General features: G+C 40.3%; 1 protein-coding gene across 4 annotated transcripts in view; it reads right to left on the reverse strand.

The window, feature by feature from the left end:
- itpr2 (inositol 1,4,5-trisphosphate receptor, type 2) overlaps nucleotides 1-13,996 on the reverse strand; it is a 47,177-nt gene that overhangs the window by 18,997 nt on the left and 14,184 nt on the right. For 3 of the 4 annotated variants that reach the window (XM_085915084.1, XM_085915082.1, XM_085915081.1), the window contains exons 19-37: nucleotides 13,641-13,892; nucleotides 13,408-13,555; nucleotides 12,511-12,658; nucleotides 11,893-12,080; nucleotides 11,677-11,803; nucleotides 11,531-11,588; nucleotides 11,233-11,398; nucleotides 10,918-11,085; nucleotides 10,417-10,503; nucleotides 10,221-10,346; nucleotides 10,000-10,122; nucleotides 9,012-9,212; nucleotides 8,523-8,774; nucleotides 8,183-8,308; nucleotides 7,971-8,099; nucleotides 7,570-7,684; nucleotides 7,286-7,467; nucleotides 6,775-6,917; nucleotides 5,178-5,286 (exon numbers count right to left, since the gene is read on the reverse strand). In XM_085915084.1, coding sequence (XP_085771210.1) covers nucleotides 5,178-5,286; nucleotides 6,775-6,917; nucleotides 7,286-7,467; nucleotides 7,570-7,684; nucleotides 7,971-8,099; nucleotides 8,183-8,308; nucleotides 8,523-8,774; nucleotides 9,012-9,212; nucleotides 10,000-10,122; nucleotides 10,221-10,346; nucleotides 10,417-10,503; nucleotides 10,918-11,085; nucleotides 11,233-11,398; nucleotides 11,531-11,588; nucleotides 11,677-11,803; nucleotides 11,893-12,080; nucleotides 12,511-12,658; nucleotides 13,408-13,555; nucleotides 13,641-13,892 — 2,848 coding nt within the window. The remainder of the gene's footprint in view (nucleotides 1-5,177; nucleotides 5,287-6,774; nucleotides 6,918-7,285; nucleotides 7,468-7,569; nucleotides 7,685-7,970; nucleotides 8,100-8,182; nucleotides 8,309-8,522; nucleotides 8,775-9,011; nucleotides 9,213-9,999; nucleotides 10,123-10,220; nucleotides 10,347-10,416; nucleotides 10,504-10,917; nucleotides 11,086-11,232; nucleotides 11,399-11,530; nucleotides 11,589-11,676; nucleotides 11,804-11,892; nucleotides 12,081-12,510; nucleotides 12,659-13,407; nucleotides 13,556-13,640; nucleotides 13,893-13,996) is intronic. The other variant, XM_085915083.1, reaches the window with a different exon arrangement.

A 13,996-nucleotide genomic window follows, 5' to 3' on the forward strand; every position in this document is an offset into this window, starting at 1 on the left:
TGTCCAAGGACGACATGTTTGTTTCATCTTCATTTTACTATTCTGATATAGGGGCAGAGTGTACAGATAAAACATTTCCCCTCAAACTGGGATGTTATGAGTGAGATATTGCAGTGGGACTGGAATGATGCCACACAAATTATGTAAGAGGACAAATTGGATGATGTCACACAACATGCGCTAAATGCAAAAAAAAAAAGTGCTGGCACAGAGAAACAAGGGGTTCTTGCATATTCACTAATACTGATGGATACTGTTGGCTTATTAGCACCACCTAGCAAAACCTTAGAAAAGAGAGCCATGCTACTGACACTATCTCAATGATCTCAACAAACATCACATGATTAGAAATCATTCTCAAATTGCAAGGCTGTGAAGTGTGTGGAGGTCATGCATGCCATTGTGTTTACCAGCCATTTGCATTTCAACTCCATGACGTTTAGCCCATATTGTGAAAATTTGAACTCAAAAGCATGTCACAATTCAACAAACTCCTCCATTTACGATAAGTTTAGGCTAAAAGCCACAACTCTTTCTGTCCTGGATTTAAGGGCTTCAATTTAAACAATTTATTTGCACATTTTCCCGATCCCGAGAATGTATTTTTAGCTCATCTTAAACACACGAAAATTCTTTGCTGTTCATTAATTTTCCAATGAATGTTCACTCCTCCCATTTCTTAAGTCAAACTCTTACATTCAAATTGGTTTTGGTCAAGCGAACTGAAAATGTTGAAGGCAACTAATTGCATTTATTATGAGCAGCGAAGTTCTGAGCCAGTTGAAGCTGATGGTGCGACTAGTGAAGGAGGCTGAAGAGGAGAGATTTACAAAAGTCAAGACAAGAAGCAACAAGGCTACGCGCAAGGATAGAGGCACTATTTGAGACATTGCAACAAAAACGGATTTGTTTTTTTCATTCTTGAACATTTTTTGTTGTTGACAAACTTCTGCTTCACAACCTTCACAGTCGAAGTAAGATTACTGGGCTATGTTATTTATTGATATGCAAATGGAATGACAGTGTCCTGTTGAGGATGACACCCGACTCTTAACCTGGGGGCAAGGGGAAACTAAAGAGTGATCAACTAAGATGGACAAACAGTTAACTGGAGAATGCAGATTTTGTGCCAACAAGGAGGACTTGCATTTTGTCGTTGTTTAATTGTATAAAGTTAGTGGTGAACTAGGCGTTAATGTCTAATAAACAGAGGAAGTGAAACATTGGAGTTGCAGAAAGGGTAGAGCTGGGCGTCAAAGCAAAGAAAAATGTATGAAAAAGAGGGAGGAAGGTAGATAATGAAAAGCAGGGGACCCCAGTATAGAGCCCTGGGGCACACCTGCATTCACTGGGTAGAGAGTCGGATAATTTTATTATAAAAAATCTCGCATCGAGTTTTACAAACTTTCAAATTGCTACTGTTTCCTTGGTAGTGTCAGTGTTGAAAACTAAAAGTATGAAAGATTTCTTTTGTTACAAAAAGGCAATTGGGACACTTTGAATGAACTTGCAGTATTTTGTTTTATATTTATGTTAAATATGTGAGTCTTACAAAGCGGTGCATCTTATTTGCGGGAAAAAGAAGGTTTTTGTCTTTTACATCTCGTAATGAGTGTGCTGAATAGAACGCATTTTGCACATGCACGCACACACGCATACACACACACACATGCACACACACACTCACACATATACACACACACACACACACACACACACACACACACACACACACACACACACACACAGACTTCCTGTCCCCAGTCACGGCCAGAGCAGACAAACAACACGTGCTGATCTCTTGTCACTGTGGAAACTAGAACATAATATACAAACACCTGACTGATGAATCAAGGACACCCTTTTTCCTGCCATTAACACGTTCACTATTATCATTGTTGGCCTTAAAATGAAATTACTTATTAAGGGTCACAGAGTTTAAATTAACTGACTTCAGCTTTCTGATTGGCCACAACAAAATGCCAGAATTCAAATAAAGGTCAAAACATGTGAGGTGAGCTCATGGATGAGTTGACACACAGGAACAGCCAGCATGGCACTGCATGCTTTGGAATGTGCGTGTGTCTAAGCGAGTCTTACCATACACATGGGTGCATGCGATGTGCTTAGCATTGAGAGGGTGGTAATCTGTAAATCTGCTTTGCCTGGGCAAGGTTGTGATAAACTTGGCAAGCCAGGGGAAAAAGGGACAGACCGTGTGACTGACTGACAGACTCGGTGTGAAAGAAAAAAAGGAGGGTGAGTGGCAAAATTAAATGTCATCTTGATTGATGCATACATACTGTAAAGAATCAGTAAATATGTAATCTTTGGTGAAGGTGCAGTACGGTCATGCTGTGAGTGTGAACAGTTCATAAGCCCAGATTCCACATTAAGTATGGTCAATTTGTGAGCGTACTGAAAGGAGATCATCCTTTTTTCAGTATTCCTCGTTTTTTGTGACATTTTACATTGGTGGTGTGCCATCTTTCTTTTTTTTTTTTAATCAAATACAGTAAATAAATGGTCAGAAATTATTTTATTAAACAACATGCTAAATTGGCTCATTAGCCAACTAGATTGCATCGACTCACTGTCCCACCCACCACAAGCAAACCATGCAAGAGTTTGTTTGGAACCAGTCAGCACTAAGTTCAATTACTGTGTTCACAGGTCAAACCTCAACTAACGTGTCACACTATGAAGGACAACAGGAAAACATATTTGATGAAAATGAACCAAAGGCTGCAAGGGCGTAATTATCTGTTGAGTGACAAAATACAGTACGAGGCGATCAATATTTCATTCAATTCCTCATACTCGGACACACAAAACATGTCCCTTTGTAACCATACAATGGCTTATCATATTTTAGTAAACAATGAAAAACAGTTAACATATTTTCATTCCAATTTCTCCCTTCCATGCACCTACAACCACTCTCCCCACTTCCATTTAAGTCACAAACAGATAGTAACTATTTGGAAAATTGCCATTATCTCTCTTTGGTCACTCTATTGACCAATAAACGGGCAGAGCGAGAAGCTAACCCAGGTGTACATCCAGAAAGTGATGGACGTAGACAAAGACAGAAGGAAGAGAATGTCAGCGAGAAGGAGGAAGAGAGTGAGACGAAGGAGGGAGGGAGCGAGGGGTGGCTATGAGTGAGAACGCGATGGTCCACGTGACGTTGGCTCAGCTACTGCAGGCTATTACATAAGTACAACCCCTGCCCTCTCTCCTCATGGACTGAGCAGACGCCGCTTCTCTCCAATCCCTCACGCTGCAGCCGTCGCACCCCCCCCCCCTCCTTTCCGCTCACATGGATCCTCACATGGCTTCCTCCCTTTCTTCCTCCTCACCCTCTCCTCCTCCCATCTCTCTCCCCCCCACCAACTCATTGCACCCCTGGGCAGCCACCAGCCTCTAATGCTAATGCTGTCACTCTGTCTCCCTCTCCTTGTCTGTTTTTGTCTGTCTCTCTCTCATTATTTCCATCAAGTTCTTTTCGCCTCCCCGTTTGTGCCCCCCCCCCCCCCCCCTCTCTCTGTGCAGTTAGGCTGCAGCTCCACGCTCAGGGCTACGAGGATATGACAGAGGCCACTGAGACACGCTTGAGCACACACACCTACACGAGGCGATATTTATCCTACCTCTGCGCACTGTCTGGCTTTTTTAATGCCATGTACCTCAGAGAAGAGACACGTTTTCCACTATCTGATCTTTTATTACAAGTCAATTAAGGTTTATGAATACCAGAAGAAGAAAAAACTAATTAAGTGTCCACAAGAAACCAGCACAAACATGTCCCTTAATTTCCTCACAGGTTGCTAACATTATTACAGGAAATATCCAGTATTTTGCTCCCATTTTGTATGTCTACACGAATGAGAAACATTGTTATTCTTTGCAGATGTCATATTTTATATGTTCTCCCCTGTGCCTACGTGGGTTTCCTCCGGGTATACTCTGATTTCATCCCACGTTCCAAAAACATGCACGGTAGGCAAATTGAGCATTCTAAATTGTTCTTAGTTGTGATCGTGTCAATGCTTGTTTGTCTCTGTGTGCCCTCCGATTGGCTGGCGACCAGTTCAGGCTGTACCCCGCCCGTTGCCAAAAGACTGCTGGGATAGGCTCCAGCACACCCACAGCCCTCGTGAGGAGAAAACGGTTCGGATAGTGTATGGATGGATTATTTAGTGAAGTTCCAAAAGGGTTCCTATAACAGTACAATACCTCGATTTGGCGATGCAGTAACTTGTACCAAACTTTTGTTTTGACCAATCACAATATGGATTATATCATCACTGGCATTTTTACGAGCTAAAAATAAACAAAGCACCTCTCGTTCTTTCAAAAAGGAAACTGTATCTAATTTTGCAAGAAAAAAATCTATTGCAAAGTCAGGGCATTCGTCCACCGGTGTCGCTATATTTTGTTTGTTTGTTTGTTTCTATCGACCTCTGGCCTTCTTGTTTTCGTCGCAGCACCAAAACACACTGTTGCTTTGTGATTGGTCTGCACCATCAGCGGTTTGGCTCGGAGAGAAATCCGCGGGCTCGGGATAAGATGGGTTGTCTTTGTTTGCTTGCAAAGGTGGCATGCAATACAAAGGTATTGATGGTAATATAATAACAGGCGTTGTAATAAGGAACACCAGTACTAATAAAGTGATGCAAGCTTGTAAATATGCAATATCCTGAGAGGAGGAACATGATCGACGCCTCAAGGTAATGGTCATGAGTTTCCAGCTTTACTTTCCACCCCATGGTGACCAAAAACTATCAGGAGGTCACTTTCCTCAATCACCAGCTGTTATTCCTTCACCAAGTAGTTGAAGTAGTGTCCTCCGCACAGCCTCTGCAGTATTGATTTGCTTATTCAGACCTCACCCCTCATCCTTTACCAGCTCCCCTTGCTTCCTCCCCCTACTGTGCCTCTCAGTCTGTGTCCTCAAGTGCCTCCTATCCTTACGTAACTCAGAAAGGCCCACTGCATACAGATGAGGGAAATTCTTGGCTCACAGACATGGGAGAGAAGAAGGGTTGCCGGCAGCAGCAGAGCACCGCTGACACTTACAAACAAGGCTAAGCAGACAACAAACCTTGAAAATTCTTTCCCTCATTACAAGGACTTTGTGTCTATGAGCCAAATGGTGTGGGTGGACTACTCACAGACTCCTGAACCCAGTCCTTCTTGTCCAGCATTTCTCGGAGTGTCTTCAGGATCTTGATGCAAAGCTTTTCCTCTTTGTCCATAAGCTTCTTGGTGTGTTTGATAAGCCTGTAAAAAGCCAGAAAAGTTTTGTATCAGCGCTAATCATATTTTGCCTTGTTTTTTGTTTTTTTTATCTAGTGACACTGGCAAATAATCCCTCAAATCTCATAATCGATCATACAATTTCTGCGTCAAATGTAAGATTGAGAATGTAATGAAATGAAACATTATGCAAGAAAGAGAAAGGCTGAATCGGTGTAGTACTGATGGCCATTTGTCTTACATATTTAATAGAATAACTAACACTTAATACTTGTTACTTAGACCAGTAAGTGCAAAAAGGATCAAATGTTGGGATGGTTCCTACATTTTCATGAAATTGTACAGTTCAGTTCAGCCACCACTGAACAGTTTGGAACAATGAAGCCTAACAGCTCCGGCATCAGATCCATGAATAGTGTGACATCATAGAGCAACCAAATACAAGTTCAGAATAGAAGAGGAATGCATGGATAGAAAAAAATTTGCATTGTGCGTGTTCTGTCTTGATGGCATTTATATGATGAAAAGATGACAAGGTTTGTTTTGCAATCTATGCTAGTCTTGTATTCTCACAGTAGTGATTATTCTCGGTCAAACAATTAACACATTGTTATATGTCAAGCATCGCCCAAGCCAACCCAGCCTCAATAGCTTTCTTATTTGGGTGCAGTTCTCAACATTCTAGTTTTGTTTCATCTGTGGTGTGTAATTTAAGGAGGGGGGATTTAATGTCTGAGGGGGGTTTCTGTTATTAAAAAAATTAGAAAAACAATATAAGGGAGGTGGTGCTACCTCTAAAAAAACAAAAAAACAAAAACGGCCTTGTACAACAGTACAATTCATTGTAAAAGTATTACAAAAGCGATCCGAGACTGCGAAAACCAAACAGATGTGATGTGTTGACAGTCCTAATGGGATGGCGAGGTCCAAGGTGTGACCTTTAAAAGGGTGACTTTTAATATGGGTTAGTGTTGATACATATTTTAAGTGAAATTCATGCAATTAAGAACATTCAGCTGCAAATGAGAGTGATGCAAGTTAAAATCATCTCAAACAATGACTTAGCTATATTTTTTAAAGATAATAGAGAGGATTGGTAAGTCTATGCAAACAAACGGAAACTGTCTGTCTGTAAACAAGAACTGGATTGCTAAAAACAATACAGTGATGTTCACCAGTTGGGAATGCACCAACCCTGACTCATTCTTAATTACAATGGCAAATTGTTAAACAATCAAGATTACAATCTAAAAATCTAGTCATCAAAAAGAAAGGATTTGTTATTAAGGGAGCTACTATGCAACTCGTAATCTGCAAAAGAGTTTCAAGTACCCATTGGAAAACAAGTGGAATAAATTCTTAGCAATCGGCATCTTTTTATGTAGGAAAACAACAAAAAAAAGTTCAAGGAACTTTTAAATGACAGCTTTTTTGGTGGAGATGAAGACTTGACATGTCAACTGAACCTTGTAAAGTTCTTGTTTTACTTAACCTGCTGTAATGGGGACTTACTTTGACATGAAAGCTCCACTCTCACAACGTAGGCGAGCAGCTTCTGGGAACAGCAGCTCAGGACTGTGGAGGACATCCACCAGCACAGAAAACTCAGCTTGAACCATTGGACTAAACTGCTCCTCCAGATGGGACACAACACCCTGCACACACACACGCAGGCACAGTCGTCAACTGATTTTGAAGCAAAATAGACTCAAAACGTGATTTCGTTTTTCAAGAAAATGTATGGAATTGGTCTGCAAAAGATATAGTGTCTCTTTGATGTTAACATTCATTTTGCAAAATATTTCCTTAGAAATATGCACCAAAGAAATACCGAGGGCAACTATTCTATGCTATACATTACGTAAAAGTTTTGTCTGGATTGTGTGATTTGTTTCGATGAAAATCACAAATACATGGTACAAAGAAAGAAGATACAATGTTTTCATCACAGAGCAAAATATGCTTTTGGTGTCTGTCATGGATTTTTGGATAGCTATTTATAAGATAATTCATTGATTAAAACCTGCAACTTTTCAATGATGGTCTTGTAGTCAGGACCGCCCAGGTTCTCCTTGCGGGGCCGCGCACGAGCAGAGGTTCTCCAGTCCTTTGCTGCCCGCTGAACCATGTTACTGTGGACCTTTAGAGACAGCGTGTTGACTTGACTATCCAGGTCAACTGGGATTGCTATTGCCCGAGCCTTGGCTTAAAAAAAAAAAAAAAAAAAAAAAGCATGCAGAATTTGTTTTCAGCCAAATGAGTCAAAATGTTGAGCCGTCAATCAAATTGAAATGGCTCAGTCCTTACCAACGTCAGCTAATGTTCTGATGCAGTTCTCAATATTTGCCTTCGGAGTGACCCACGTGCAACTGTAGAGCCTGAAAGCTGACTGAAGTAGCTTGACAAAAATGGATTGGTTTGTCTGTGGCAAAAGGGAAGACATAAGACACCTAGCAAACCAATGCAGTGCAACATTTTGACAAATAAACACTAAATACCTACAATTGACACTTAATAAACAGCCAAATACAAAATAAAACTTTACACCTAAACTATGAAATGACCTAAACTCAGTAAAGCTCCTGATAAAATCACTCGTCACTAAATTAATGGCAGCAGGTTATTCGTCCCACGTTTTATTTAATTATGTACTGACAATTGTTAGTTAATATTAATATTGTAGGTTTACTTTATGTGTTTAGGAATACCTGAAGGTTGGAGTGGTTGACAGAAAATGGTGAACTAAAAAACCCAGTGATGATGGCCATCACTGTCTCCGTCACATACTTCTCAAGGGCCAAATCGGCATGGGTCCGATCTGTGGTAGTATTACATACCTAAAGATACAAATAAAATGATTTAGCTGGTCCTTTCTTTGAACACACTGCATGCGAATTGCGACTTGAGATATGAGCCTTACTCTGGACATATCAACCAGGATATTGTCAAACAGCTTCCAGATATGATTGGAGGTATAGATTTCTTTCATTTCTACTTCTGTGTCTACATAACAGTGATTGACAAAGTTCACATACGCAGTTTTCACCTGTTAGGAGGAAAAGAGAAGAAACACATCCATCTTTTGGCCCATTGTTTTATTCATTAAAAGCGTTTGCTTTGGTGATATATGAATGGGCTTTTTGAATGTTAGCGGCTTGGCATGACTATGGACTTTGCATTTGTATTTATAATCAAATTTCATATTCAATTTAACACTTGAGCAATTGAACTGCCCGCTTGGTTCCGCCTGTAGACTTTACCTCCGGGATGCAGTTGACATCTGTCACAACTTTGACAATGTCATCCAGTGGTAGCAAAGAGTTACATTTCAACTCGGTGTAGACGTTCTTGCCCTCAGTGCAGGCAGCAAGCAGCTCCACAAGCGTGTTATGGTAAGCCAGAGCACCATCTTCGTCAGCGCGCTCACGCTCGGAGGCCATCATCTGCAGCAAGACTGGAAAGGAGGAGCGGTCATTGTAGAACACCAGGACATCCTCGCCCCCGTTCACAAGCTGCAAGATGAACAAGAAAGAACACCTTTCCTTTTATTATCACAAGCTCAACCTACACGTTATTTGAGAACATTTCTTATTACAATATTTGCAGTAACAAATGCATTAAATGATGAATTGGTGAGTTTTAATGAACATGATGCGCTTTAAACAGAAAGCGGACAAATGGTTTGTCATGACTAATTGACACACTGCTGAAGAAAATACAGTATGAAGATTCATAGACGGATCCCTCACCTCAGTCATTATTTTGTCCTGACATTTCTTCACATATTTTCCTTCAGCTTTCACAATGGTTTGTAAGAACTTCAAGTACAGAACATGGCGCCCATGCGTTTCAATGCAATGAACAAAGTGATGAACGACACGGTCGCTGATTTCATTGCACAGCTGGTAGTAATTCATAAAAATGTGACGCACGGTTTCAGCTTCTAGTAACTGTTGAGAGAAAAAAAAAAAAAAAAAAAAGTCAGATTTTAGTCTTATGAAGAAATGACAGAGGCTTCACGGTAACATTTTAAAAAATCTTACAGGACAATCTAAATAGGTGTGCACCGCTATTTTTTTTTTTTTTCGAGGGTACGAATATTGACATTAGAATATTCACTGATACCAAGTAACAAAACTTGATATCGCCCTTATGTCTTGCAATTCTGATGAAAATATTTCAATCGTAGTCGACCTGAGTGTTGCTATCCATGCTTATATTTAAGACGTTACCTGCACAGAATGTTTAGAGCGCGTATTGGTGTCGTAATCTCGGAGCAGTTTCAAAAGTATGCGCACCACTGTACAGACGGTACGGATTTATTTATTTATAAACTTGACACAGTGTGGCAAAATTGGCCAATCACAGATTGTAGAGACCGCCAGAGTGACAGAATAACATGTCAATCACTTTTCCATGCACACCGCCACCCACATGCACTCTCAGTCTGATTGACCTGGCTAAAGAACACAGCCCCCTCACACTTGAGCAATTACTGAAATACACTTAGCAGTAAAATGAATGAAAATAGACACTCCTTAAGACAAATGATTGTCTTTCGTGCTTTGGTCAGTGATTCAAACTATTTGGACGGTAAAGTTAAGCAACATTTGAGATTTGCTAGCAAGTTTTAAAAATGACATAGTCCACCTTTACATTTTATAGATAAAATGCCTTTTTCAGTTTTATTCTAATGCTTCCCTAAATATGATTGCTATTAGTCACAATCATACCCACCCCTGGAGTAAGGAAGAGATTGAGGTGTTTATGCAGCAGAAATTGATTCTGATGATTCCCTCTGCAGAAGTTCTGCAGAAATGTATGTGCCAGGGTCATGATTTCATTCATCTTCTCATCATTCTGGGGGAGACAAAAAAAAATAAAAATCAAGAAAGGTGATGGGAGATACGGGCAGGCAGGGTGAGACAAGTCACTCAGCAGTTGTGGTTCATGCTCACTTTTTCAAAGGGGATTTGAAGCAGGTCCAGAACGACAGTATGAGCCCCCATGTTTTTCAGAAGCCTCTGCTGCTGCGTACGGATCTTTTTACCATGATAACACAGCTTACTGAGACGTAGCAAGATCTACATATGAGACACAAAGAAGACTCTATTGACATCTGCCAGCTAGATATCCAATCTTGAGACAACCTGCCTCTTTGACAATGTTGTAGTTGTTTTTCTTGTTGCTGTCTATTTGAGGTTTATGGTTCCCATCAAGGACAGTGCTCAGTCCAGTCTCCTGACAAGAGACAAAGAAAATCAGTAATTACAATTTGGCAATTTTATTTGCATACTCAAAGATGCCACCCCCTTTCATTGTCTCTTGGGAACATTTGATTTTGAGCATTTTCATGAACATTTTTGTTTCAGTCAAAAATAAACGTGCGACACCAGAATGACTGTGAACAACATACATTTTATAAAACATGTATTTTTTTTTATTATATGTTCTTTCTTTGAATAGTTTTGAAGGCCAAAGTATTGACGGCTTATTGATTTGGGTTTTTATTTATTCAATACAATGTCTGAACTGTATTGCTAAATATATGAAAATGTAGAAAAAAAAAAAAGGATAAAATGTACCTTTTCTCAATAAAGGTTGGGAAATGTTGCTATCATTACAACTTTGTTGTGGATACCCTTTTATTTATACCTCTATGAGTTTTTCTTTGTTCTGTCTGTCACCAAGGTCTTCACTGTTGTAGACTCCGTTCTTCTCCACCCACAATTCCGATTTCTCAACAGTTAGACGCAGTTGGTCGAGGTCAGCCTTAATTTGCTTGTAGTTCTCCACATCCTGCTCTGAAACTAAGAGCTGGACCTGGAAAATACACAGACACACAGGAAATTAATGAAGCACCAGCAGCAATAATATTGAACAATCCCCATATAAATCATTTAAGATAACACTCTACTTAATTAACTCATACCAAAACGTTTCAGCTGAGCAAGACAGATGGTTGTGTACCTGTTTAAAGGCCTGCAGCACTTCAGCTCGCTGACTGAAGTGTTTGAAGATGAGCTGCAGTGAGCCAGATACCAACGGAGGATAGTCTTGCATCATGAGATGGATCAGAACCCTCAGGAACGTTCGGCCACCTTCATCATCAAGCTCCACTGCACTTAAGTCAGAGCTGAGATAAGCAAAAACTTGAATTCTCACACATGTCAGGTTTAGGTGCAGATAGTGATGAGCATTATGCATAAGAAGTATTGGTATTTGTTTTTATTGAAAGTATGAAGGGCGTGGTGGATATTTGACTTACCTTCCAGCAAACATGCTCTCTGCTTTTGTCGCAATCTCATCAATGTCAGGCTCGGGAGCTGGAGACACAACAACGTGTAGAGTGGAGCATTTCATCGAGAGAAGTGACATCTAATGACTAAACACAAATCTTAAAAGACATCTTACGCGTCGTGATGAGGAGCACATCAGTTTGTGAAACAGTGCTCTCTGTTTCGCTCTTCTCTCCAAACTCTTTCTTGTAGATGGACAGCAAATATGTGATCCTGTAATCCAGCCGCACACTCAGGATGAACTACCAAGAGAAGTGAAAACACACCCAAATTATTCAACAGATGAATTTGAATCAGATAACTCGTAGTCCACTGACATGAGAACTCATACTTGCAGGATCTCTATGATCTTTAGCTTGGTGTCCATCACCATGACGTCCTCAGTGTCCAGAAGCATGTGTCCTTTGCCGTAGCGCAGTGAAGGAGGCGTGTCAGGCAGACCTTGTGGCACACCTCGACTCATCACCATCTGGGTCATCATTTCTCCAACACCGTGGATCGTACGCAGGACATTGTTACCTGGAGGAGATGACCGCTTTCACACATCTGTCTAGGATTTGTTTACATAGTAAATATGTTTCAGGCAAGTCACATTTGTCCAGCAGATAATTAACTACTGTTTCAATAGTTTATAAAAATGACTAGATTTCAAATGCTTTGATCCATCAATCCATTTTTCCATGGAATTTATGCTGTTTATAGTCACTGGGATCTGGAGTCACTTCTAGTTGGCTTTGGGCATAAAGCAGATTACACCGTGAACTAGTTACTAGTTAGTGGTAGGGCACAAATAGAGAAAGACAAGTCTCAGATTCACACTGGAACTGAGAGGGAATTGAACCCATACTAACTGCACCGAGGTCTATGTGAGGAGCTTATCAGACTAAAAAGAATGAATAAACAAAAATAACCGAGGCAGTAAAATAAAATCAGTAGTAGGAACACGCACCAGCCTCCAGACTTTTGCTGAGCTTGTTCATGAAAGTGAGCGGGTGTTGAACAATATCCAGTATGGCCAGTAGAGTGCGGGTGAGTCGCAAGAGTTCACTAAAGCTATAGAAACCAAAGTAAACCAGGTTACGAGCCAGATTCACCACCTAGAAGAGAGACGGGTAAATAAAATAAAGTCATTCAAAAATGTACAATAGGAAAGTATTTGTGTGCTCTATTTAAACCTAAAGACATTGTAGGTGGCACAACACATGCTTAAAAGATATGAAATGTAGTTATTTTCCTTAAAGCTGGAGTATGCATTTTCCAAAGACTTTGTAGTAAAACGTGTCGACAGTAGGATTATCTTTTGCCTCTAATTGTTAACATTATTTTCAAGTGATGTCGTCATGGTGCGACAATACCAGCCAATCATATGTGACGTGGCATTCATCAAACATTTAAGCCCTAAATAATAACCTTTGCTTCTTACCCAGATTATTGAACTCTGCAAGTTCAAAACAAGGAAAAGGTACATCACTCACCTCAAATCTAGGCTCAACACACAAATATAATAGTGATGTCCCAAATGCAACGTCACTGTTCTCACCAATTTGTCAGGTAATGTTTTTATACTTTTAATTGAACGAACAGCTACCTTGCGTTTACATTGTTGAATGAGTACTTTCTTGTTTTATACAAGACTATATTCAAATTTTGCGAGCAGTTTGAAAGATGCATACTCTACTTTTAAATTTGTTTTGATAAATATAGAGCACTATCAGAACTTATGGTAGTCAAAAAAATTACATATACAACAGCAGATATTTGAACACATTGAGAGTACGTACTGTACAATTGTAGAATTAATTTGCGTGTAGAGGATTTGCTTTGCAATTTATCAGGCTTATTATACCTCTAGAGTAAGTTCATTCTTGTCTTTTTCCCCAAATGGATAAGGTTGGCTGACCACGTCTTTAAGGTATTCGTCAACAAACTCCATGGTGGGCGCAAATTTCCTCTTCATCTCCTCTCTCGAGGTATCTGCCGACTCGTATTCAAACCTGCAGAGATAAACAATAATAATAGGCAGGTAATAGTTTGCAACGTATGCTCGCGCCATGATGTCATCACACGTCTGATACTCACTCATTAACGGTGATCTTGGATGGAATCTCAGTCCAGAGACGTGCATAGCGCACGGGAACCACAGCTTCTTGTGGATCACGGTCCACATGCATATGTAGCATGAGGCGGCAGAAAGATGCTCGCAGGTTGTAGGGCAGGCAGTCATCAAACATGCAGCGCAAGATGAGATCCACGGGAAGTTGAGAGGAGATCTGATTGATGGCAAGGTACTGACGGTCCAGGCACATTTTAGCAAACAGGTTCAGCTGATACCTGACAACAGGAAATAAACGAGTCATTGGTATTCTGCAGTAAAAGAAACTGGTACTTTTTTTTATCATTTCTCCACAGGGCAAAAAAAAAAAAGTTTTAGCAGA

Source organism: Syngnathus leptorhynchus, chromosome 6, assembly GCF_054491065.1.
Source record: "Syngnathus leptorhynchus isolate UIUO chromosome 6, UIUO_Slep, whole genome shotgun sequence".
NCBI classification, from domain to species: domain Eukaryota; kingdom Metazoa; phylum Chordata; class Actinopteri; order Syngnathiformes; family Syngnathidae; genus Syngnathus; species Syngnathus leptorhynchus.